At 40.5% G+C, this 27533-nt stretch overlaps 1 protein-coding gene across 12 annotated transcripts in view; it reads left to right on the top strand.

The window, feature by feature from the left end:
* Positions 1-27533, top strand: part of GOLGA4 (golgin A4) — a 126366-nt gene that overhangs the window by 82357 nt on the left and 16476 nt on the right. For all 12 annotated transcript variants that reach the window (XM_045037893.1, XM_023260759.2, XM_023260756.2 and 9 more), the window contains 6 exons: positions 36-157; positions 536-666; positions 15544-15657; positions 18355-18375; positions 18589-18657; positions 21532-21607. In XM_045037893.1, the coding sequence (XP_044893828.1) occupies positions 36-157; positions 536-666; positions 15544-15657; positions 18355-18375; positions 18589-18657; positions 21532-21607 (533 nt within the window). The remainder of the gene's footprint in view (positions 1-35; positions 158-535; positions 667-15543; positions 15658-18354; positions 18376-18588; positions 18658-21531; positions 21608-27533) is intronic.

Genomic DNA, 27533 nt, shown 5'->3' with positions numbered 1-27533 from the left:
GACAGCTGTTAGCTGTTTATATTTTTGTTACGCAGACAGGAGCAGGAAGATCTCGAGCTGAAGCACAGTTCTACGCTAAAACAGCTGATGAGGGAGTTCCACACGCAGCTGGCCCAGAAGGAACAGGAGCTGGAAATGACCATAAAAGAAACCATTGGTAAGTCCTATTTTAGAGTCAGTAAAGAACAAGTCGGAATCAGCAGAGACGATTTATAATTTAAACTTACTGTTTTCACGCTGTGCTAAGTGCCTGAAGTAATTAAACTGGAGAAAAAAAGTGATTCCTACCCAAGAAAGTTCTCTAACGGGAACGTGAGCCGCCTGGCAGCGGCTCGCCTTTAGGAGAGGAGGAGCTGGTGAAAGGACCTGAAACATTAGCTACTTAGTTGCCTCCTAAAGACCTTTCTGCTCTGGGAGAGGGGACACGTGACCAACTGGTTTTTAGCAAATTTCATTGGGAACTGAAATTGGGAGATAGATATTAATTCTTCCTTAATGTGTTTTCTTGTTTGTGTGCCCATTTTTTGTATCTTAGGTAAAGCCCAGGAAGTGGAAGCCGAACTTTTGGAAAGTCATCAAGAAGAGACAAATCAGTTATATAAAAAAATTGCAGAGAAGGAAGATGATTTACAAAGAACAGCCAAAAGATATGAAGAAATCCTTGATGTACTTGATTTTCTTTCTCTTGTTTGAAATTCAGCTGTAATAGATTTCATGGTGGCGCTAAAGATTGGGCCGTCAGATGTCCTGTTGGTCTAGTGTCGAGGCTCGGTATGACCCAGATTTGATATTGGCACTCTATGCAGCTTTATGAGGAGTCTGACTGATTTCTGCCGGGATCGTAGTGCCCTGATCAGATTCCGCTAACCCGGCAGCTCAGTCCACTTGGCAGGTGTGGAAGCAACAGTGAGTTACCACGGGGGAGATGGGCTCTCTTCTCCTCTTTCTCTCGGAGTCAGACTGAGTTGTAAGGGAACCAGGCTAAGAACCGAGAGCTTGTGCTTGGGCCGAGTCTCGGTAATGGGACAGTTAGCATGTGCATGAGCGTGGCCACCCAGCTGGGATCTTTCCAGGAGGGCCATCCCCAACCAATTTGCATAGTTTTTATTGCTCTCAAGGGAGAAAAAAGATGGGGGAAGAATGGAACGCATCAGCTAAATCTTTGATATTTAGTGGAAGGTTGGTGGAGTGTACTTATTCTGCCTGTGGTGGATTGGCATGGCCATTTTTGTGTGTCAAAATAAGCCGTGAATGCCAGTGAGTATTTTGGACTCCAGAAATTTTTCAAGTGTAACACAATGTAAATCATGCTCTGTTGGGATGTAGATTCCTTAGTTACTCCAAGCCTTATTTCACTCTATGCCAGGAACCGTTTGGTGTTTAAGAATCCATAAATCAGAGAATCATGCCTCAGCTGACTATGGCAGCAAGGGAAGTCTGAGCCAGGGACAGAGTGTAATAATAATTATTTTAAATGCAATTGAAAAGGCTGAAATTCCAGGAAAGGCACATGCATAGAAATGCCACCTTTGTGTAATTTTTGAACTTTAGATCTCATGATGAAAAGGTTTGAATAATTTCACGTTTTCTTACACTTCCATAGAGTATAAATGTGAAAAGCTTTATTTATTTTTTTTTTAATTTTTTTTTTTCAACGTTTATTTATTTTTGGGACAGAGAGACAGAGCATGAACGGGGGAGGGGCAGAGAGAGAGGGAGACACAGAATCGGAAACAGGCTCCAGGCTCTGAGCCATCAGCCCAGAGCCTGATGCGGGGCTCAAACTCACAGACCGCGAGATCGTGACCTGGCTGAAGTCGGACGCTTAACCGACTGCGCCACCCAGGCGCCCCGTGAAAAGCTTTAAAAGACACTATTGTTTCTTGAATGCTTAGAGAATGTTGGAATTGGAAGATACATTACAGCTAGTTTAGTTTCTTTTTATTTTTTTCTTTTCTTTTGTTTCCTTTTTCTTTCTTTCTTTCTTTCTTTTTTTCTTTTCTTTTTTTTTTTTTTTTTTTTTTTGCAGAAGGGAAAGCAAGTTCAGCACAGTTAAATGATTTCCCTAAAGCTTCAGAATGAGTGGGAGAGCACTGACCCTTCATTAGCTTCATGTATTTGTGAAGACTTCTCTCCAAGAAAGGAATTTGGGGGAGGGCAGTAGTTATTTATCATGGATAAGTAAGTCAGTGAGCTTCATTTGCAGGGGACGAACGGTGTCATAGCTAGAATGTTCCTCTTGTGAACCACTTCTCTGTCTCTGGATGTATGGGGTAGCAGACGAAAGACTTTCTAGGGTCACGACAGACCTCTGTAGGTAGAGGGGTGAGGAAACAGGAGGCAGGTAACAGTAAGTCCCTCCTTGAAAATCTGCTGTTTATTAGGGAAATTAAAACAGTGGCCCTCTAGGCTTGGAGGCTTGGAGGCTTGGAGGCAGGAAGTGGAGGGTGAGCCAAGGAGTTGGACTCTTCTCCAAAACCCCTTCCTGGGCCTCACGCTGGCACTGTCCATTAGCAATACAACGCAGGCCACAAATGTGAGCCATACATGTGTTTGAATATTTTCTAGAATCCACATTAGGAAAAAGAAACAGGTGAGCTTAATTTTTTTTTAAGTTTTTATTTTAATTCCAGTGAGTTAACATACAGTGTAATATTAGTTTCAGGTGTACAATATAGTGATTCATCACTTCCATACAACACCCTGTGCTCATCACAAGTGCCCTCCTTAACCCCCATCACCTATTTCCCCCATTCCCCACTGCTTCCCCTCTGGGGACCATCAGTTCTCTGTAGTTAAGAGTCTGTTTCTTGGTTTGTCTCTCTCTCTCTCTCTCTCTCTCTCTCTCTCTCTCTCTGTCTTTTTCCCCCTTTGCTCATTTGTTTTGTTCCTTTAATTCCACAGATGAGTGAAATCATATAGTATTTGTCTTTCTTCTGACTTATTAGGTGAATTTCATTAAAAAAAAAATTTTTTTTTACTGTTTATTTTTGAGAGAGACATAAAGTGGGCACGGGAGAGGGGCAGAGAGAGAGAGAGGGAGACACAGAATCCGAAGCACGCTCCAGGCTCTGAGCTGTCAGCACAGAGCCTGATGCAGGGCTCGAGCTCACGAACCACGAGATCTTGACCTGAGCTGAAGTTGGACACTTAACCACCTGAGCCACCCAGGCGCTCCTAGGTGAATTTAATTTTAATAGTAAAATGTTAACCCCATTATATCCAAAATATTATTATTTCAATATGTGGTCAATTATAAAGACATTTATATTTATATTTATATTTATATTTATATTTATATTTATATTTATATTTATTATATATAAGCCACCCCAGAACTGTGGCCACGAGCACTGGAAATGCAGCCAATCCAAACTGATGCGAGCTGCAAATATAAAAACATATTGCAGCCCGTATCAGTTTGGATAGGCTGCATTTCCAGTGCTCGTGGCCACAGTGGGGCGGCTTGTGGCTACTGCATTCTGCAGCGTAGCCTCAGACTTTCCAACTGCCAGGTCCACGGCTGACTTTGTGATAAATAGGCGGTCCCCATCTGAACACTCCAAATACACACTCTGTCTCGAAGAATTTCTTTTCAAAAGTTACAGATACTACTAAGGGAGATCCTGGCAATTCTTACCAAATACCATATTCCTTTAATTCTGAGTCATAGTCTCTACCATTCTCCCATTTTAAAATTTCCAGAATTTTACCTGGGATTTGTGTATCTTACATAGTGGTGTGTTTTCACCCTCTGAAAAACTATTAATCAGATTGCTGATGTGTCCGAATGATGACCTTGTAGAATGCTGTATTTTTGTCATCCATCAAAACAGTTTTGTGACTTGTCGATAGCAAAGTAGAGCACAGAGACATTTTCATTTTCCTGACTTTGCTGTCTTAGGTAACATTCTTACTATTCTTCGCTGCGTTTGAAGATGCTGGGAACTTTTGTCATCCTTTATTCACACCTCTGTCCTTCTCAGCCCCTCACACATAGGCATCACCACACGTTTTAGGGCATGTGATCGACTTATGTTCCCCTGAGTTACTAGGCAGAGAAATCCCGTGTCTCCCTTTAAATGTGTACTAGCAGCACAGTACCTGACATGTAGGACTCTCAGGACATGGCTTCCCACTGAGCTGTGCTGCATGTTTCTAACCCCGCTGCTGTTGCCACAGTCTGGCCACCGTCTTTCATGTGGTCTGGTCTTTTGGGTTAACTTCCCAACTGATGTCTTTGCTGCTGGTCTTTTTTCTAAGCTACTCATCTCTTCTTGTCAGAGTTCTTTTCTATTTTGGAATGAGGATGTGATCATACCACTTCTCCTCCTGAGTACCTCCGGTGGCTGCCCGTTGTCCCAGCGATACCTCCTCCAGTTCTGCCTGTGTCATAGACGAGCTCAACGTAGGCTTGTTCTTCTCCATATTTTACCTTTGGGCATGCTTTTCTGTGTGCCCGAAGACCACTTTCTCACGCTTTGCGAATTAGTGCAGCTGTTGCCATCTGTCAAATTTTGGCTTTAAAAAAATAAGCTTTAAATTTAACTTTTACTTAGAAAAAAAATCCGAGTCCATCTTTGCACACAGTTTAAGGATCAAATAACATAAAAAAGTATAGTGAGAAAATGGTCTATAATGAAAGCGTATGCCTGTTCTCTGTATTCTATATATATCTGGCCCCCTTCTCTCTCCACAGGTAACCATTCTTTTCTTTATTTTTTTAAGTTTATTTTTTAAATTTATTTTTGAGAGGGAGAGCGAGCAACTGGAGGAAGGGCAGAGAGAGAGAATCCCAAGCGGGCTCTACGCTAACAGTGCAGAGACCGACGTGGGGCTGGAACCCACGAACCGTGAGATCATGACCTGAACTGAATACGAGTGGGATGCTTAACTGACTGAGCCACCCAGACACCTCACTGTTCTTTTCTTTTCTTTTTAAAATTTAGTTAAGTGAAAAAACCCAAACAAAAACAGTTCATCGGTTTTTCCCAGTCATCACCACCACCCTCCCCACCCCCCCCCCCGCCCCGCCCCACCCTACCTCTGGCAGCCACCAATCTGTTCTCTGTATCTATGAGTTTGGTTTTTTTTTTATTTTTTATTTTTTATTTTTTTTCAACGTTTTTTATTTATTTTTGGGACAGAGAGAGACAGAGCATGAAAGGGGGAGGGGCAGAGAGAGAGGGAGACACAGAATCGGAAACAGGCTCCAGGCTCCGAGCCATCAGCCCAGAGCCCGACGCGGGGCTCGAACCCACAGACCGCGAGATCGTGACCTGGCTGAAGTCGGACGCCTAACCGACTGCGCCACCCAGGCGCCCCTATGAGTTTGGTTTTAAATTTTTACTTATTTTTAGATTTCACATACGAGCAAGATCATTATGGTATTTGTCTTTCTCTGACTTCTTTCACTTGGCATAATGTTCTCAAGTCCATGCATGTTGTCACAAATAGCAAGTTTTCATTCTTTTTTATGGCTGAATGATATTCGTCTGTGTGTGTTTGTGTATTACAATTTCTTTATCCATTCAGTTTTTTATGGACACTTACGTTATTTCCATATCTTGGCTATTGTAAATAATGCTGCAGTGAACATGGGGGTACTTACATCTTTTTGAGCTTATGTTTTTGCTTTCTTTGGATAAATACCCAGAAGTGGAATTGCTGGATTGTATGGTGGTTCTATTTGTAATGTTTCAAGGAGCCTCCACATTATTTTCTATAGTGGCTGCACCAGTTTACATTCCCACCAGCAGTGCACATGGGCTCCCTTTTCTCCACATCCTCACCGACGTTTGTTATTTCTAGTGTTTTTGTTTTTAAGATAATAGTCATTCTAACATCTGTTAGTGGATATTTCATTTTGGTTTTGATGTGCATTTATCTGATGATTAATGATGGAAAGCATCTTCTCATGGACCTATTGGCCATCTGCATATCTTTGGGAAAAAATGAGTATTCTGCCCATTTTTTAATTGGATTTTTTTTCTTTTTGCTGTTGAGTTATATGAATTCCTTATATATTTTGTATAGTAGCCCCTTTTCAGATATTAGCCCTTATCGACATATCAGATCAAATATTTTCTCTCATTTAGTACGTTGCCTTTCCATTTTCTTGATGGTTTCCTTCACTGTCCAGAATCCTTTTAGTTTGATGTAGTGCCACCTGTTTACTTTTGTGATTGTTGTTTTGCTTTTGGTGTCAGATTCAAAAATTGTCACCAAGACCTGTGTCAAGGAGCTGACTGCCTATGTTCTCTTCTAGGAGTTTTATGTTTTTAGGTCTTATATTCAAGTTTTTTAATCCATTTTGAGTTAATTTTTTGTATGGTATAAGATGGCAGTCCAGTTTCAGTCTTTTGCACATGGCTGTCCAATTTTCCTGACCCAACTTATTGAAGAGACTAGCCTTTCCTCTGTTGTATGTTTTTGGCTCCTTTGTTGTAAATTAATTGACCATCTATGCATAGGTTTATTTCTTGGCTCTGTCCTCGTCCACTGAGCTCCGTGTCTGTTTTTATGCCAGTACTGTACTGTTTTAATTACTATAGCTTTATAATATAGTTTGAAATGAGGGGATGAGATGCTGCCTGCTTCGTTCTTCTTTCCCACAATTGCTTTGGCTATTTGGGGTCTTTTATGGTTCCGTACAAATTTTAAATTTATTTGTTCTAGTTCTGTGAAAAATGCCATTGGGATTTTAATAGAGATAACCTTGAATTTGTAGATGGCTTTGAGTAGTATGGACATTTAACAATATTAATTCTTCCAGCCCATAAACACAGAATTTCTTTACCTTTATTTATGTATGTTTCAGTGTCTTTCGTCAGTGTCTCTTAGTTTTCAGAGCACAGGTCTTCTACTTCCTTGGTTAAATTTGTGCCTACACGTTTTATTCTTTTTGATGCAATTGTAAGTGGGATTGTGTTATTAATTTTCTTTCTGATAGTTTATTTATCAGTGTCTTTTCTTTCTGATAGTTCTTATTTATCAGTGTCTTTTCTTTCTGATAGTTTATTTATCAGTGTCTAGAAATGCAACAGATTTTCGTGTATTGATTTTGTGCCCCACAACCTAATTCATTTTTTGGTTCTAACAGGTTTTTGGTGGGGTCTTTAGGATCTTCTGTGTGTAATACGTAACCTGCAAATGGTGACAGTTTTACGTCTTCCTTTCCTCCTTTCCAGTTTGGGTGCCTTTTACTTATTTTTCTTGCCTAATTTCCCTGGTTAGGACTTTCAATACTGTGTTGAATAAAAGTAGTGAGAGTGGGCATCCTTGTCTTGTTCCTGATCTTAGAGGAAAAGCTTTCGGCTTTTCACCATTAAGTATGATGTTAGCTATGGACTTGTCATGTTTGGCCTTTATTATGTTGAGGTACATTCCTTCTGTACCCACTTTGTTGAGAGTTTTTATTATGAATGGATGTTGAATTTTGTCGAATGCTTTTTTGTCATCTCTTGAGATAACCGTATGATTTCAATCCTTCATTTTGTTCATGTGTATCACATTGATTGATTTGCAGATGTTGAGGCATCTTTGCATCCCTGGAATAAATCCCACTTGATCGTGGTATATGATCCTTTAAATGTATTGTTGAATTTCGTTTGCTAATAATATTTTGTTGAGGATTTTTCCATTTATGCTCATTCGGGTACTGGCCTATAATTTTTGTGTAAGTGTATGGTGTCTTTGTCTGGCTTTGGTATCAGGGTAATGCTGGCCTCTTAAAATGAGTTTGGAAAAGTTCCTTTTTCTGTTTTTCTGGAAGAGGTTTAAGAAATAATAATTAGTATTAATTCTTTTTTGGATGTTCAGTACAATTCACCTGTGAAGTCTTCTGGTCCTGGACTTTTGTTTATTGGGAGGTTTTTGATGACCGATTCAATCTCATTACCAGTAATTGGTCTGTTCAGATTTTTCTACTTCATCATGACTTAGTGTCGGTAGGTTATATGTTTCTAGGAATTTATCCGTTTCTGCTAGGCTGTCCAATTTGCTAACTTGGAATTTTTCATTGTAGTGTTTTACGATTCTTGTATTTCTGTGATATCAGTTGTCACTTCTCTTTGATTTCTGATTTCATTTATTTGATTTTTCTTTCTTTTTTTTTTCCCTGGAGAGTCTAGATAAAGTTTCGTCAATTTTGTATATCTTTTTAGAGAAACCAGCTCTTAGTTTTATTGATCAATTTTCTATTGTGTTTTTAGTCTTTAGATCATTTATTTCTGCTCCAGTGTGTTAGTTATTTCCTTTCTTCTGCTAACTCTGGGCTTCATTCAGTCTTTTTCTAGTTCCTTGAGGTGTACGTCAAGTTAGGTTGTTTATTTGAGAATTTTCACGCGTCTTGAAGTAGGTATTTATCACTATGGACTTCCCTCAGAACTGCTTTTGCTGCCATCCTATAGATTTTAGTGTGTTCTATTTCCATTGTTGTCTCAAGATTTTTTTCCTTTTGATTTCTACTTTGACCCATTGGTTGTTTAGTAGCATGTGGTTATTCTCTACATATTTGTGAATTTTCCAGTTTTCTTTGTGTGTGTTTTTTAAAAAAAATTTATTTGGGACAGTTGACACATAACGTTACATTAGTTTCAGGTGTACAACATAGAGATTCAGCTTCTCTGTATGTTATGCTACACTCACCTTAAGTATAACTACCATCTATCAACATACAATGCTATTTCAGTATTATGGACTATATTCCCTGGGCTATGCCTTCTAGTTTTCTTTGTGTAATTAATTTCTAGTTTCATACTGTTGTGGTTGGAAAAGATGCTTGATAGAGTTCAATCCTCTAACTTTATTAAGACTTGTTTTGTGGCCTAACATATGATCTATCTTGGAAAATGTTCCATGTGCACTTGAGAAGAATGTGTATTCTCTTGCTTTTGGATGGAGTATTCTGTATATTTCTGTTAAGTTCATTTGGTGTAACATGTCACTTAAGGCCATTATTTCCTTATTGATTATCTATGTATGCCTGGATGATCTATCCATTGATGTAAGTGGGGTTTACAGTCCCCCACTATTATTGTATTACTGTCTATTACTCCCTTTAGGTCTGTTAGCATTTACTTTATATATTTAGGTGTGCATATGTTGGGTGCATAAATATTTGTAAAAGTTTTGTCTTTTTTGTTGAGCTGACCCCTTTATCTATCACTCACTATGTGATATCCTTCTTTGTCTCTGATTTTACAGTCTTTGTTTTAAAGTCTTATTTTGTCTGATATTCTCTCCTGGCTTTTTGTTGTTGGTGTTTACATTTGCATGGAATACCTTTTCTCATCCTTTTACTTTTGGTGGTGTATCCTTACATCTAAAGTGAATCTCCAGGGGTGCCTGGGTAGCTCAATTGGTTAAGCGTCTGACTGGATTTCAGCTCAGGTCACGATCTCACAGTTAGTGAGTTCAAGCCCTGTGTTGGGCTCTGTGCTGACAGTGCAGAGTCTGCTTGAGATTCTTTCTCTCTCTCTCTCTCTCTCTCTCTCTCTTCCCCCATCCCACTTGGTCTCTCTCTCTCTCAAAAATAAATTAACTAAAAAAATAAAGTGAGTCTCTTATGGGCAGCATATAGATGGGTCTTGTTTTAAAAAAATTTTTTTAATGTTTATTTTTTTTAAATTTTTTTTTTTCAACGTTTATTTATTTTTGGGACAGAGAGAGACAGAGCATGAACGGGGGAGGGGCAGAGAGAGAGGGAGACACAGAATCGGAAACAGGCTCCAGGCTCTGAGCCATCAGCCCAGAGCCCGACGCGGGGCTCGAACTCACGGACCGCGAGATCGTGACCTGGCTGAAGTCGGACGCTTAACCGACTGCGCCACCCAGGCGCCCCTAATGTTTATTTATTTTTGAGAGACAGCATGAGCAGGGGAGGGGCAGAGAGAGAGGGAGACACAGAATCCGAAGCAGGCTCCAGGCTCTGAGCTGTCAGCACAGAGCCTGTTGTGGGGCTCGAACTTACAAACCGTGAGATCATGACCTGAGCTGAAGTTGGTCACTTAACCGACTGAGCCACCCAGATGCCCCGGATGGGTCTTGTTTTTAATGTATTTAGGCATCCTGAGTCTTCTGATTGGAAAATTTAGTCCATTTACACTTAAAGTAATTCTTGATAAGTATATGCTTATTGCCATTTTGTTCATTGTTTTCTGGCTGTTTTTGTAGCTCCTTTCTGTTCCATGCTGATTTTCCTGTTCTCTTTCTTTATGGTTTGATGACTTTCTTTGGCCGTATGTTTATATTTCTCTTTTGTGTATTTACTATAGTTTTTGCTTCGTGATTACCATGAGGCTTACATAAAACAACTTATAACAGTATTTTAAGTCGATAACGTAAGCTTGATTCTATTGTAAAGCCCAGCATTATAATCACTCTGTGACATTTTTGTTTTCGATGTTACATTCTACATTTTTTTAATAATGTTTATTTACTTTTGAGAGAGAGAGAGAGAGAGAGCACAAGCAGGGGAGGAGCAGAGAGAGAGAGAGACAGGGGATCTGAAGCAGGCTCTGCACTGACAGAAGCAAGCCCCATGTGGGACTTGAACTCACAAACCATGAGATCATGACCTGAGCTGAAGTCAGATGCTTAACCAACTGAGCCATCCAGGTGCCCCTCGTTCTACGTCTTCTTTTTATCTTTATTCATTATTATAACCATAATTATTTTTACTATTTTTGTCTTTTAACTGTAAACTAGCATTATAAGTGATTATACAGTAGATGAAACAACCACCCCTCTCAGTCTTGAAGGAGTGGCCTCATGTAGGAGATGAATCTTACTATTCAGCCCTGCCTGAGTTGTTGGCTTTTTCTTAATCCTTTGTGCTTGTCCGAGCAGCCTGTTATATTTTTTAATGGTTCCCAGTAGTTGAGGAAGTGCGGCCACCTGTCAGTATTTCAGAAGGGAGGATCTCAGCACCTAGATTCATGCTGACTGGAAGCCCGACCCTCAGGTATCAGCTTTTAACCGTAGGCAAACGTACACAGTCCTGTGGGACTGTAAGCAAGTGTGAGTCCTGCTGGCCACCAGAGGTAGGCAATCTGGGTAGGTACCCTGGGTGGCAGTCCCAAAACTCAGGGCTCCAAATGAATTTATAAGCTCTTTTCTGGGTGATACTGGTAAGCTGGAGCACGGCAGAGGCGGGGAGAGCCCCCTAATGACATGCACAGCCTGTGTTCTTTGAGAGCAGCTCCACTGGCCACAAAATGTGAGCCAAACCTGAAGCCTGCCCTTCGGGCCAAGGCTCCGGGACAAGCACAGAGGCCTCCTTCACAGTAAGATTTCAGGGTGTACTTCAGTCCGCTCTCTGCGCAGCGCCCCGGGGGTGGCAGTCTGCGAAGAACCGGCTCTCCAGTTGCCATAGTCCCATGGGGTCCAGAAACGCAAGCCGTCCCAGCCACCAGGGCCTGGTGATCAAGGGGTGTCCCGTGGGCAGTAGTGGCAAGAACCAGGGGACCAGACGCGTCTCATCCAGGAGACAGGTGCTCTGGAGGGTGGCAGAGGGTGTGCTCGAAGATGGCCCAAGGAAAAGATTACATTCTGCCCTCACGTGCTTGTTTCAGCAGAAGCCTTCTCCTTAGGCCACCGTCATGGTGATGAGCCAATAGGCCTCCTTCACAGAAACTCTGAACTCCTGCGTCTGTTGCCTCTTGCTTTGCCCTTGGGGTGCTAGCTGTCTAAGACCTTTTTCCTGTACATTTATGCAGGATCCATGACCAATGTCCACTAGAGCCAGGAAATGTAGCAGTGTTCCCTGGCAGCAGCTGTAAAAATTGGGACCCCAGATGGGGTTCCTTTCTGGGTGACATTGATTATGACAGTCTCACGAGACTAGGCACACAAGCTCCCCTGACCTCCAGAGCAATGTGATCAGGAGGTGTCCCCTACCTTGGCAGCTGCAAAAATCCAGGCACCAGATGCACGTAAAAGCTGCCTTCTGGGAGATACTGGTGCTCTGGAACGTGTCAAAGGGAGCATGCAAAAATAGCACCCGCCAGTCTGTGTCCCTGGAGAGCGTTCTGTGGCCTCCTAGATGTGTGTGTTAAATTAGATGTCTGCCCTTCAGGCAGACGCTTTAATGTAAGCAAGTGCGTCCCCTTCACTTGAAGTCTGGGTGCAGTTGGCTACCTGTGAGCTGGGCCCCGGGTGGGTGAGTCCAGGCACCTTGGTGAGCCCGTTAAGAATGGTTACTCAGATCACTACAGTGGGTCTCAGGATGTGAGCCCTGTTGGTTTTCAAAGTTAGATGTATTGGGGGCTTGTCTCTGAAGTATATGTCTTAAAAGTTGGGATGCCCAGTGTGGGTTTCAAACCCTTCAGTCCTCAGGGAGAAGTTCTGGGTTTTGTTTCCTCCCAGTTGTTGGTTGTAACACTGGGGATGGGGTTTAGCAAGGTTGTATCTTAGCCTCTCCTGCCCTCTTCAGTGTGTTTTTTCCCCCTCTTTGCCTGATGTGTGGTCATCACTCAGCCAGGCTTTTGTTTCTTGTTTTGTTTTTTTGAAGAGGAAATTGTTTCATATGTAGTTGGAGACACAGTGTGTCTGTGGGAGGAGGTGAGTTCAGGACCTTCCTATGTCGCCATGTTGAAGCAGAAGTCAATGATTAGTTTCTGTAATAATATTCCAGTGTTGTCTTATGTAAACAGAAACAAAAATGAAATACGTTCTTATTTTTTCCCTTTTCTACCGAAAGTTTGCTTTTTGAATTTTTTTTTTTTTTTTTTGCATCATACTGTTTTCCCTTACAGTTTTTTTTTGAACTCCTTAAATAGAATTAATTGCATCTGTGTTCTTTTGGTACTCACCTGTATTCATCAGTTCACTTATAACATGTAACTTTTTTCATACATACATAACGTGTGTAGGAAAGTATTAATGTATCTGTCCTTTCTCCTAGATTACAAGCATTTTGTGGGGAGGGGTTTTGTTTATCATCTCTAGTCTTGAGGACCTAGCTATGTACTTGGCACAGACCAGATACTTGGTGAATTCGAAAGAGGAGGCACGTGGTACGGCAGGCAAGAATTCGTTTGGGAAGAGGGACTGGTGACATCTTCAAGGAAGAACGGAGTGCTCACATAAGTGAGCTTAAGTAATAGCCGGGTCCCAACTCCAAGCAATCCCACTGGGAGGAAGTTTTGTATCGTGGCTACATGATACAAAACTGGTTTCCTTTTGACATGGGCTGCATTTTAGTGATTTGGCTTTGGTGTAATAACCAGACTCTCAAACATAATTTCCATGGTGCGCGTTAACATTGAATTTAATGAGTTTTCTTTATTGTTTTTACTTTGAAGTAAACAGTACTTTTTTTTTTCCTCCTCCAAGAGACTAGAATACTTTTATAAAGGAAGTTACAAAATTGTTTCTTAAAGTACAAAATAATACAGAAGGGATTCTTCTCCTAATTCTTAGAGGGTTTACTGTAGATTGGTGTCCCACAACTGTCACAGGAAATGTCAGACATCGCTGATTGTCGTATTAAAACCTGAGCCCAACTGAATAAGTAGCTGTAGAGGTGATCCTTTCAAAGGTGCCTAAACCACGTTGACATAGACGTCCACACAGGATATGCCGTGGTAGAATAAAAACAGTAAACCAAGACCGTGGGCAATAACATTGACAAGAGTTTGTGGTTGCTGGTGTTTTAGGGGTGGAGGCTAGGTTCAAGGGAGCCTCAGTGGGGAGATGTCTGAGGAGGCTGGTTACCAGATGGCCCTGCTTATGTTGCCGGAAGGGGTTCAGTCTTTCTCAGTTGGTCTGTTTCGTGACAAGTGGCATTTAAAAGTAAATTTTCCAAGTGTCCCTGTGGTTCGTTGCCTTATTTTGTGCCAGGGGCCTGTTTCTTTTTGTTTGTTTTTGGGGATGATGGTCCTGTCCAGTCAGCATCTGTTACATCACATACCCGTTGGTTGCTGCTTTTCCTGTTTAGCTTCTTACTCAGCAAACACTTGTCCTGTCTTCATTACTCATATCTGATCAATATTCCAATTCCAAATGTTCTTTCAGCACAAAGGTTATTGCAAGATTTATAAGAGCAAGAAGAGGTCTGGACTGCTCTGTATGATAAGTCAGGGCAGTTATCAAGACAAATGAAGAAATCTAGAATGGGCAATAGCCTTTACAAGGTAATCAAAGCAGAAGACAGAATGATTTGAATACCACATTTTCTAAGTAGGAGTTTTGGACCGATAAGTCACATATACTTTTTCAGCTTTGTTTTTTTTGTTGTTGTTTGTTTGTTTTTGTTTTTGTTTTTTGTTAAGTTTGGGGCAAATGGAGACATTACATGGCTACTAATACACTGGACAATAACTTATCTTTTTTTTTTTTTTTTTTTTTTTTTTTTTTACATAGACTTTAGTTGAACATTTTAGCCCAGAGAACCACTGGTGTTGTTGGGAGGCACATGTATAGATGTGCAGGTGTACTGAACCAGGACAAAGAATCATTTCTTTTTTTTTTTTTTTTTTTAACATTTATTTATTTTTGAGACAGAGAGAGACAGAGCATGAACAGGGGAGGGGCAGAGAGAGAGGGAGACACAGAATCGGAAGCAGGCTCCAGGCTCCGCGCCATCAGCCCAGAGCCCGACGCGGGGCTCGAACTCCCAGACCGCGAGATCGTGACCTGGCTGAAGTCGGACGCTTAACCGACTGCGCCACCCAGGCGCCCCAAGAATCATTTCTTGATTTTCACGGCTTTTCCAAAGGGTTGGGGAAGGCCTCCACAACTTCTTGTGATCAGTACGTTACTAGCTGGTTGAGCACTGCTGTGCCTAAAAGTACTAGTTTATAATTTTTTTTAAGTTTATTTATTTGAGAGAGAGAGAACAAGCACAAGTGGAGGGCAGAGAGGAGGAGAGACAGAATCTGAAGCAGGCTCCACACCATCATAAATAAGTTTATTTATTTATTTTGAGAGAGAGAAAGGGAGACAGCATGAGCAGGGGAGGGGCAGGGCAGAGAGTGAGAGAATCCCAAGCAGACTCCACACTGTCAGCACAGAGCCCAGCTCGCGACTCGAACTCCAAAACCATGAGATTGTGACCTGAGCCAAGAGCAAGAGTTGGACGCTTAACCGCCTGTGCCACTGAGGCGCCCCTCTACTCGTTTATGTGAACGGGTATTTTCTGGAAATCAAATCCTAATGTGGAAAAGGGCAGAGTCCTAACACACAGGCCCTGTGTCCGAGTTCTGTCACCACCTGGCGAACACCTGCTGGTTGTTCAAACCTGAGAGCCCTAGCTTCAGGGGAAAGACACTGCTCAATGGGCTTTATGGTGTGGGGACAGAGGGAGTGAGAGGGAACAGTGATATCGTAGGAATGGCGAACATAGTGTTTAAAGTGGGATATGAAAGAAGGTGTGTAGAGCATAGTCATGACTGATCATAGAAACAGTGGTTTGTGCCTCCAAACTGTTTAGGTATTTGTTTCTCCTTCAGAGGTGGTTTTCCATATACTGCGTTGCCTCTCCATGATGTTCTTTTTGATATGTTAATTAACACTTGTTTGTTTGTCTTTATCCTAAAGGCTCGCGAAGAGGAAATGACTGCTAAAGTAATGGACCTCCAGACTCAACTCGAGGAGCTACAGAATAAATACCAGCAAAGGCTGCATCAGGAGGAGAATCCTAGCAATGATAAAGTGAGGGGACCTGGTCTTTGCTGCTGTTTCTTAAAGACACTGTCATTTCTGTCATTTGACTTGCCTGCTGACATGCATACCTACCTCATTTAATCCTACCCAAAACCTTGAGGAGAGAGGTTTTTGCCTCTGTTTTATAGGCAGTGAAACCGAGGTTCATAGAGGTTAAATAAAGTGTCCAAGCTCACACTATAAATGTTATGTTGGGAATTTAAACCTCATCTGCCAGACTTCAAAGCCTAGACATTTCTTTTTTTTTTTTTTAATGTTTGTTTGTTTATTTATTTAGAGAGTGTGTGTGTGTGCACACGAGTGGGAGAGGGGCAGAGAGAGAGAGAGAGAGAATCTCTGCACTGTCAGTGCAGAGCCTAACATGGGGCTCGATCTCCTGAACTGTGAGATCCTGACCTGAGCCAAAAAGAGTCAGACGCTCAACCAACTGAGCCACCCAGGCATTCTGAGCCTGGACATTTCTTTTTTCTTTTTTTTTTTTCTAATTTTTAAAAAAATATTTATTTATTTATTTTGAGAGAGAGAGAGATTGAGTGTGAGCAGGAAAGGGGCAGAGAGAGAGGGAGACACAGAATCTGAAGCAGGATCCAGGCTCCCAGCTGTCAGCACGGAGCCCAATGTGGGGCTTGAACTCACGAACCGCGAGATTATGACCTGAGCCGAAATCAGATGCTCAACCGACTGAGCCACCCAGGCACCCCTGGACATTTCTGTTACAGCAATGCTTCTTAGTCTTTTCCTTAGAAAGAAAGAATACAGCGGAAAGTGAACCTCATTGCCCAGGGGCTTAGGCAAAAAGCGTCCATAGAAAATTGGATAATTAAAAAAAAGTTTAAGTTTGTAATGTTTTTATTTATTTTTGAGAGACAGAGCATGAGTGGGGGAGGGACAGAGGGAGCCAGAGACACAGAATCCGAGGCAGGCTCCAGGCTCCGAGGTGTCAGCACAGAGTCCGACGCGGGGACTCCCACGAACATGAGACCATGACCTGAGCTGAAGTCGGACGCCCAACTGGCTGAGTCATCCAGGCACACTGAAAATATGATAATTTTGAATTTTTATATTCTGTGCTAAATATTCATGTAGATTTTATATTCTCTTCTATAATACATCCTTATTTGTAGTCACATAAATTGTTTTGGTTATTTATCAGTAAGAAAAACAATTTCTGTTTTTCTCCTTGGTTAACGGACTAGAGGCAAATGTAGTGGGATTATTTTGGAAAATGGGACTGGATTCAGAGCTACCTGGCAGTACATAACTAGGCATTTTTAGAATTCCAGCCGTATGATCGATGCTATGAAGATAGGCCATGTTTGCCGTGTGGCTGCCTTTCCCGGTCTGCACCCCAGCAAATGCACTCTGATAGGGCTTGTGGGCCCCAGTTCGAGACGCCGGACAGGGTACCGGCCTGAGGCCATGAGGTTCATGACCTCCTCGTCGAGAGCTGTAGAGGATTCATTATAGAATGTCAGTTACCAGGGAGCAATTTTCTGGACAACCCGTTCCCTGGATCACTTCTTCCAGATGGAGAGGAGAAGCCTTTATAAGGGGCTCTGCTATGCTGCACTACTTGTGCATATATCTTAGCAGTTAGCACCCAGCAGGTTTACTGGACTATTTCTCTATTTCTTTAATAGTTGCAAGTTAGTTTTCCTGTTTTTGGTTTTTGCCATCTGGTCACGATTTGAATAGACCAGGTTAAACATTAATTCTCTGAGGAGAGTACATGTACTTCACTACGTGTTCTTTTCCTTAATATCAGAACAAGCATCGTTGCATATAGTGTTACTTTGACCTGTGTTGGGATGCCTTCCAGTATTGAAACATGAAATTAATATTCAGAAGGTCTCCTGAGTCCTTTACCTTGTGTCAAAAGAAAGGGGAGAGAATGGGGCGGCTGGGTGGCTCAGTTGGTTAAGCATCTGACTTTGGCTCAGGTCGTGATCTCGCGGTTTGTGAGTTCGAGTCCCGCGTCGGACTCTCTGCTGACAGAGCGGACCCACTTCAGATCCTCAGTCTCTTTCTCTCTCTCTCTCTCTCCCCCTCCCCTGTTCTCTCTCTCAAAATTACATAAACATTAAAAAAAATCCTTAATTATTATTTCTACGCTAAAAAATGTTTTTATTCTTCATGAGTTTTTATCCTTTCTTGAGCATCTTTGATGCTTCTGGGAGACAGTGAGTTATGTATCAGTGTTGAGTTCAATGAAGAATTGTTTGTGATTATAGCTTCGAGTGGATTCCCAGAAATTGTCCTTTAGAAGTTTCCCTAAGGGGCCGATATGCTTTAAATAGATGTTAATATGTTTAATTTTTTTGAATCATAGAAATAATAAATGAATATATTCTTGTTATAAAAGAGATAATATGTAAGTATATAGAATGAGCCTCCTCTGGTGGGCACCTGTCCTTGCCAAGTAATAATCATTGTTAGGAGTTTGGTGAGTGAATTTCCAGTACTTTTTCTTTGTGTTTACCTATGTTGGTGTGTATCCACACTACAATAGTTTGTGTAACAAAATAGACCAGGTTAAAAGCAAATATTTAAAGTTGTCTCATCTCAAATCTTATCACTTCCAAAAGACTAAGTTTTCATTTTCTAGTTATTTCCTTTATTCTATTTTATTGTTTGCTACAGATTTTAGTGTAGTATCCACTCATTTTTTTTCTTTTCCATTTTCAGGTAACAATTATGGAGTTACAGGTAAGACTAGTTCTTCACTGAATTTGACTGAAGGCAGTATATTGTATATTGTATTGTATTGTATTGTGTATTGTATTCAGGAGTATTTTGTGTTTTAAGTTAAAACATAAAGGTAACTGTTTTAGCAAGGAAAATTTTACGAAGCAATATAGTAGTATATTCAGGCGGTGATGAAATTCATACGCGCTTCAGATCTGACTTTTGTTCTTTCAGACACAACTAGCACAGAAGACTACTCTAATCAGTGATTCAAAGTTGAAAGAGCAAGAGTTCAGAGAACAGGTACGGGTTTAATTGGTGCCTTCTGTTTGAAACTGACTGCCTTAAAATTTACATTAGTATGTACTTGGATCTCATTTAGCTAATTTTTAAAAAAGACCTGATATCATACTGATTTAATAGTTGGCTTTGCCATTTTGTCTTGCACAGGAAATTTTATTCCCAAATCTGAATGTGCTAGAGGATAACTCTTAAATTTGTGATCGATCGCATGTATTTAAACAAGAACATTTGGGGGCGCCTGGGTGGCGCAGTCGGTTAAGCGTCCGACTTCAGCCAGGTCACGATCTCGCGGTCTGGGAGTTCGAGCCCCGAGTCGGGCTCTGGGCTGATGGCTCAGAGCCTGGAGCCTGCTTCGGATTCTGTGTCTCCCTCTCTCTCTGCCCCTCCCCCGTTCACGCTGTCTCTCTCTGTCTCAAAAATAAATAAAACGTTAAAAAAAAATTAAAAAAAAAATAAACAAGAACATTTACATCTTACTCTTTCCAGTGCTTAACATCTTGGATAAGAATTTTTGTTTAATTTGTAATAACTTACGTTTTTTAAAAAAGCAATTTTCTGGGGCACCTGGGTGGCCCAGTCGGTTAAACATCTGACTTCGACTCAGGTCATGATCTCACAGTTTGTGAGTTCAAGCCCCGCATCAGGCTCTGTGCTGACAGCTCAGAGCCTGGAGCCTCTTTGCATTCTGTGTCTCCCTCTTTCTCTGTGTGCCCCTCCCTAGCGCTCTCTCTCTCTCTCTCTCTCTCTCTCTCTCTCTCTCTCTGTGTCTCAAAAATAAATCAACATTAAAAAAAATTAAAAAAGGAATTTTCTTGTTTTTATCAGAGGGAAAATATATTTGACATCAATTTTTACTACTTTTTCCTAGTGGCTAAATTGTCTTACTTGAATAAGTTTTGTCCATATATTGTCCAATTATTAGATTTAAAAAGGATTATGTATATGTGCCTAAAAGGATGCACAAGCATAAAAGTCCCAGTGTACGTGTGTCTGTGGTGCATCATCTTTAGAAGTCTTTTTTTCCAAACTCCGGAGAGAGAACGACACAAGTCAGCAGGCTGTTTGAAGGCTACATCTCTGGGGATTTTCCAGTTTTCTTAAAAAGTCGTACATACAAAAATCTTGATAATCGTTGAACTTAGGTAATGGATGGGCATATGGGCATTAATTGTACTATATTCTCTGTGGCTGAGTATGATAGAAAATTTTCACAGTATTTTTAAAAAAATTATGGACGCTAAGTCCCAATGCTACTTAATTTTTTCCTACTTCCCAGTGGTTTATCTTTTCTCATCTGTTCTCAAGATTGCTGCCTTAAAATTCCCTTCTTTTAGCATCCTCAAATTTTCCAACTGCTAGCATGGCAATTTTTGTGTTAGTTATTTTTATGGTGGCAGAATACACATAACGTAACATTGACCATCTTAACCAAAGTGCACAGTTCATTGACATTTAGTTCATTCAGTGTTGTGAAACAATTACCATTATCTAGTTCCAGAATTCTTCATCACCCCATCAGAAAACCTCCTAACCCATTAAGCAGTCATTCCTTGTTACCTTTTGGCAACTGCTGATCTACTCCTGTGTCTGTGAATTTGCCTGTTATGAGTATCTTTTGTAAATGTAATCATATAAAACCTAGCTTTCTTTTTTTTTTTAATTTTTTTTTTTTAACATTTATTTATTTTTGAGACAGAGAGAGACAGAGCATGAACAGGGGAGGGGCAGAGAGAGAGGGAGACACAGCATCTGAAACAGGCTCCAGGCTCTGAGCTGTCAGCACAGAGCCCGACGCGGGGCTCGAACTCATGGACCGTGAGATCGTGACCTGAGCCAAAGTCAGACGCTTAACCGACCAAGCCACCCAGGCGCCCCAAAACCTAGCTTTCTTATGTGGCTTCTTCTGCTTAGCATGATGTTTCTAAGATTCATCATTGTGGCATGTATCAGTACTTGATACTTTTTTATGGCTGAATACTATTTCATTATATGGATATACCATACTTTGTTTATCCATTCATCAGTTTATGAATGTTTGGGGTGTTTCTACCTTTTGGCTATTACGAATAGTGCCATCAGGAACATTATGTACAAGTTTTGGTTTGAGTACCTATTTCCAGTTTTTTTGGGTATGTATACCCAGGAGTGGAATTGCTAGATCATGTGGTAATTATCTGTTTCCCTTTTTGATGAACCGCCAAACTATTTTATGTGGTGGCACCATTTTATGTTCACACCAACAAAGTTATAAGGATTCCAGTTTTTCCACATCCTCACCAAGTTTTTTGGATATAGCCATGGTAGTTGGTATGAGGTGGTTTCTCATTATGGTTTTCATTTGCATTTTCCTAATGACTGATGATGTTGAGCATCTTATTATCTGCTTGTTGGCCATTTGCATGTCTTATCTGGAACAATGTCTGTTCAAGTCCTTTGCTCATTTTTTAGTTGGGTTATTTGGTTTCGTGTTTAGTTGTACGCTTCACACTTGTATGCTAGATACAAGTCCCTTATCGGGTATGTGATTTGCAAGTGTTTTCTCCATTTTGTGGGTTCTCTTTTGAGTTCCTTGATAATGTCCTTTGAGGCACAAAAGTTTTACTTTTGATAAAGGTCATTTTGTATATGTTCCCTTTTGTTGTTGTAGATATGTTTCTCTATGTCGTATGTTGTAGATATGTTGTAGATATGTTTCTCTTTTGTTTGTTGTAGATACGGCTTTTGGTGCCATATCTAAGAAACCATTCGTATTAATTGTATTTGCCTGTATTCTGTCTTAAGTAGAAAAGAACCTAGTGCCTACAGAAGCCCTTTTTTTTACATATGGTTTCTGTGTGAATCTTATGATACAATTTGAGTATTTGTTACTTGTAGATTCACAATTTAGAAGACCGTTTGAAGAAATATGAAAAGAATGTATATGCAACAACTGTGGGGACACCTTACAAAGGTATGAATGGTCTCTTATGTGATCCATGGTTATCTCCTATTGGTGCATTTAGGGATGATTTTTGTTTTTGTCTTTGCGTGTCTGTTCTTTACCATGAATATATTTTACCTTTGTAATTCACCGATAACAGCTAGTTTTAAGGGAAGCATGCTAGTAATCTAAAACAAAATAATGCGTATTCATTGTAAAAAAAATCAAACTGCTGCAGTGTGTAACTGGGACTGCACTTGTTCCACACTATCCAGATGGAACCGACCTAGTGGCAATTTATGTATATTTTTCCAGATTCTTCTGTATGTATGCAAACATTTGTGTAATCTACTGTATGTACTCACGCAGACACAGTTATATCTTTTAGATGCTTCCGTTTTTTACTATTATAATGATGCCACAATTATTAACTTTAAGCTTGGATTTAGGGAGAAAATAATTTCATAAAAATTCTTATATTCAAGGTAGGAAAGGATGATTTGGAAATATTGTCTTGATTGAAATAAATACACTGCTTACAAAGGGTTTTAAAAATGAACTTGAGTGTTTACATGGTTATATACAACTATGTGAACTCACGATCGTGAGGTAATCGTGGTCCTTGAATAATCTCATTACAATTTTCCATTCTCAGTTTTACACCTCACTTCATTAAGAATAGTTTTATTTTGCTAAATGTTTTGTAAAGCTTTCTGCTTCTTCGGGGAAGCACTAGGGCCTAAATCTAAACCTTTCCTTTGTGTTTTTGAAAGCTCTTACTTAATGCAATGAAATGACAAGATATTACACGATTTTTAATTAAATTAAGCAAGGCCTCGCTTTGGATTCTTTCCAAAATGCTCTTCAAAAACAAGAGAAAACCGCCTTGGAAGTGGCCCGTGGCTCATTGCAGAGGGGACTCCTGCTACAAGGATCGTTTGCCATGTCTAAGTCAGCAGATGCGATCGTCAGTGCAACTGCCGCATCAGTGCTCAGCGGTGCATAGAGAATACTGTTGATTCTTTTTGTTAGTCTCACCTTCAGATTTTTATCATTTTCTTTTCTCAGTTTTAAATTGTAAAATGAACACACACGTCCAGTTTATTTAATAACTAACACCTGTACGCGTCCCTTCCCTCCTCCGAGAGCAGAGCGTTCCTGTCATACCTTTCGTTAGCTGAAATGGTGTAAAACAAAGAAGCAGTTACCATTAGTTTATGTGGAAAAATTTTTAGCATCCCCAGACCCGAAAATCTCCTCTCTTAGGCCTGTCTGATACCTTGGACATGTCTTGCTAACAGACGCACAAAACCAATCGAGAGAAAACACAGGTGCTCACAGGCACGGTGCAAAGCGACGGCGGCCGATACTGAGTGTGGTTGCTGGGGAAGGGGTGAGGTGGGGCCGCGCCGGCTGCAGCGGTCTGTGCCGCGTCTCTGATGGCCTCCTGCAGAATGGACGCCGAGCACGCTTTTCACTTCGCCTTTTCTCGTAAAGGCAAAAAGCCTCTTTAGATATCTTGCGGTTAGCAGAGGCACGTACTGACGCAGGCCTTTCGCGAAAGAGAAGCGGCGTGATGTGAATTTTCGAAAGGCGGGAGACACCTGAGCGACGCCAAGTGTGAGGCGCTGTTTCGTATCTCAGCTCGTTTAATCCTCTCACCAACCCAATCAGTCTGGTTGAATATGCACATTAATCTCCTCACCAGGCTGCCTTTTTGTTTTTTTTTTAATGTTTATTTATTTTTGAGAGAGAGAGAGAGAGAGAGAGAGAGAACATGAGCAGGGGAGGGGCGGAGAGCGAGGGAGACACAGAATCTGAAGCAGGCTCCAGGCTCCGAGCTGTCGGCACAGAGCCTGACACGGGGCTCGAACCGACAGACCGTGAGATGGTGACCTGAGCCGAAGTCAGACGCTTAACTGACTGAGTCCCCCAGGTGACCATGCTGAGTCTTTGTAAAGAGTAACAACAGAATAAGCACCCATCATACAGGAAGAAATAAAAGATTACTGACCGGTGCTTCAGAAACCTTTATGTAAGCCTCTGCAATAATATCTTTATTCCTCCCCTCACCCTGACTTTTTCCCGACTCTGTGTTAACCATTGTTCTTCTTCATTGTGTACCACCTATGTATATATTTCTAAACAATATTTTGTTTAGATTTTGCTCGTTTTGAAACTTTATGTAATAGAATCATACTGTAAGGTTGTATTTGTTTCTTTTGCATAATACAAGTTTTGAGATTCGTCTGTGTTGTGTGTGGCTCTTGTTCGCTCAATTCGATTTATCGGTTTTGTACGTTCTTGTACACGTCTTCCCCGTACTCACGTGAGAGACTTTCTCCGTACAACTGCGACCGGGCTTGCTGAGTCATGGGACGTGAATGCTTTCACGCACATCCTATCCCAGATTGGCAAACTAGATGCAATTTGAAGATAATATAGGAGATTGTTTTCTATGTTTCTTGTACTAGTTTTCATTCCCACCAGCAGTGCGTGTGAGGTCTTGTCCCTCCAGCCCCTTAATGCTGGTGCTAAATTAATTCAGCGGCGCTAAATTTATTAAAGGCCCTTAATGCTTGGCTATGGCCCTTAATGCTGAGCTATGACTTGTGATTTTAATTACCTCTCTCTTACTAGTAATCATGTTGAACATCTTACATGATTGTTCATTTTTTTATTCATTCATTTTAGCTGTGTGTATTTCTTCTTTTGCGAAGTCCCAGCCATTTCTTTTTTGTTTTCTAAGATTACGTTATCTCCCCTTTTCCTTTGATTTGCAGTTTTAAAACAATTCTGAATATTAATCCTTGTTTTATATACTACATATACATGTATACATATATGTATGTGTGTGTGTATATGTATATATGCATTGTAAAGCTATTTACTAGCTGGTGTCTTTATTGTCTTAATTTTTTTACTTTTTAGATGTATAGAAAAGTAGTAAGTGTGGTATATAATGAACACACACGTACACGTCACCCTCAACAAATATCAAGACATATCTAATCTTGATTCATCTGTACCCCCAACCTTTCCTAACCTTGCTCTATTGGATTATTTTAAAGTCAGTCCTAAATATCATATCTTATTTGATATAAATAATTTCACTATACATTTATACAAAGGATTCCTTAACAATAACTGTAGTACTAGGGGCACCTGGGTGGCTTAGTTGGATAAGCATCTGACTTTGGCTCAGGTCATGATATCACGGTTTGTGAGTTCGAGCCCCGCATCGGGCTCTGTGCTGACAGCTCAGGGCCTGGAGCCTGTTTTGGATTCTGTGTCTCCCTCTCTGTCTGTCCCTCCCCTGCTCATGCTCGCTCTCTCTCTCTCTCTCTCTCTCTCTCTCTCAAAAATAAATAAACATTAAAAAATAAGATAAAATGAAACCAATAACCATAGTACTAGTATCACACCAAAAAATTTCACAGCAATTCCTTAGTATGTTCAAATAACTAGTCACAGTGAAACTTACCTGTAGCTTCACGAATGTTTTCTTGTGGTGATGGTGGTAAACAGTTGGTTTATTTGAATCAGTAGTCAAGTAGTATCCATACCCTGCATTTGATTGAGAAATTGCTTAAATCTCTTTTAAAAGTCTGCCTTCCTTGTCTCTCTCTGTCTCCCCCTCTCTTTCTCTCTTCCTTTCCTCTTTATTTATTGAAGAGACCAAATTACTTGTGCTTAAGTTTCACATGTTCTGAACTCTTGGTGTTCCAGCCCCTGGTAGTTAGAACGAGGGGCTTGATCAGATGGAGACTGTATTATTGGCAGTGGTGCCTCCTCAACGGAGCCGTACTGCCTGTTGCCTCCCAGCGAAAGACACACGTTATCTTTGCAGTATCTTTCACACAGTTCCGGGTGCCGTCAGTCTGATTCCTCACCTTTCGCCTTAGACGTTAGCACCCAGTGGTGATCGTTGGCCAACATCGGTTGTTTCACCAGTCATTGTGTAACGGTGATCATTCAGATTCTACCATTTCTTGTGCAGATATTAACTGGCATTCTTCTGTAAGCGGAAATGTGCCCTGTTATCTATCTGGGGTATAGCTCCTACGTGAATTTGTCTTTGCCTGCTCTAACACCTCACTCAATTATGATGACTTTATAATATATCTTGTTTAGTTGGGGAAGCCCTCCTACTTTCTGTTTTTCAAGAATGTCTTAGCTATTCTTAACTCTTTGTCAATTTAAGTTTTAGAATCAGATTGTAAAATTGCATTCATAACACACACCGAAACCTGGGAAGATTTTGATTAGGATTGCATTGAATTTATAGAAAAATTGAGGAGAATTGGCACCTATATGGGATTGAGTCTCCAACCCATAATCACGATCTTTCAACATTTACTTAGGCCTTCTGTAATTTCAGTCAATAATGTTTATTGTTCTGAGTACCTCTTGTACCTCTCTTCTTACATTTGTTCTTAGGTGTGATTGTAAATGTAAAATTTCTTTCTCATTTTTATTTTCCACTTAAATAAATGCATTTTCAGGAGACATTCTTGTGCATTTTTGAAGGATATCTGAGCGTGTCTGCTTTTAACTAAAATTATCTGTAATACGCTTAGTTGATTAAGGTTGTGTTAAGTGTAGTTAAATGGATTTTCCAGCTGTACATTTTGGAATTGGGCCCAGGTAAAGGATTGTATTAAAAATGCTGAGCAATATTCCCACAAAGTTATTTGGAAAGACTCACAAGAAGCAATGGGTAGACGATTTGGCAAGCATCTTTATTTGAATGATAACTGATTTCCACTCTCATTGCTTAAAACCCAAAGTAAGAATTATAAAAAGAGGAAGAAATTTCTTTTATATGCCACTCTTAGGGAGAAGACAGGAAAGGGTACATGCATTGGAAAACAGTACTTGTCCAGGAAAATGGCTATATGTAAGTGATCTACATGTTTATAATAATAAAATCAATTATTTTTCTGAAAAGTGTACATTGTAAACTCTTACACTTTGCGTCAACCTAGAGGAATGAAACACTTAAGTGTGATATATAGAGAGATGGTTTTTGAAGAGGAAATAGTACATTGTCATTATTTAGTTCTGGGCGCTCTGTATTTGCTAAGTGTGGTTTGAGTGAATTGGGTCTTTAAAAAGTGTATGCTTTTTAAAAGTGAAATATTCCAAATGTACAAACACACAGGGTGTAAATATCAAGTATGAAGACGGTTAACACCTGTGAATTCACCATCTAGAACATCGTCAGTGCTCCTCGTACTGCTCTTTAGTCTCGTATCTCTCTGTTCTCTCCCGAAGGTAACCACTGTTAACGCGTATACATACTGTTCCCTAAAACAATTGACTTTAATGTTTGGGCTGTATAGAAATGATATCAGATTATATGTATTCTGCATGTTCTTGCCTTTAGTTCACCCAGCATTATGATTTTGGATTTCATTCTAATAGGTGTGAAGCTATAGTTCAACCTTTTTTTTTTTTTTTTTTTAATTTAAATTCACAATAGTTAACACACAGTGTAGTATTGATTTCAGGAGTAGAGTTTAGTGATTCGTCACTTACATACAGCACCCAGTGCTCATCCCAACAAGGGTCCTCCTTAATACCCATCCCCCATTTAGCCCATTCCCCCACCCACCTCCCCTCCAGCAGCCCTCAGTTTGTTCTCTGTATTTCAGAGTCTCTTATGTTTTTCCTTCCTCGTCTTTTTACCTAATTTTTTTCCTTCCTTTCTCTTGTGTTCATCTGTTTTGTTTTTTAAACTCCACATATGAGTGAAATCTTATGATACTTGTCTCTCTCTGACTTATTTCACTTAGCATAATATACTCTAGTTGCATACACTTTGTTGTAAATGACAAGATTTCACTATTTTTCACTGCCAAGCAGTATTCCATTGTATACGTATACCACATCTTTATCCATTCATCAGTGGATGGACATTGGGCTCTTTCCATACCTTGGCTGTTGTCAGTAG

The sequence above is a fragment of the Felis catus genome, chromosome C2, assembly GCF_018350175.1.
Source record: "Felis catus isolate Fca126 chromosome C2, F.catus_Fca126_mat1.0, whole genome shotgun sequence".
Taxonomy (NCBI): domain Eukaryota; kingdom Metazoa; phylum Chordata; class Mammalia; order Carnivora; family Felidae; genus Felis; species Felis catus.
The sequence above is the reverse complement of the archived record's forward strand: the minus strand, read 5'-3'. Positions and strand labels throughout refer to the sequence as shown.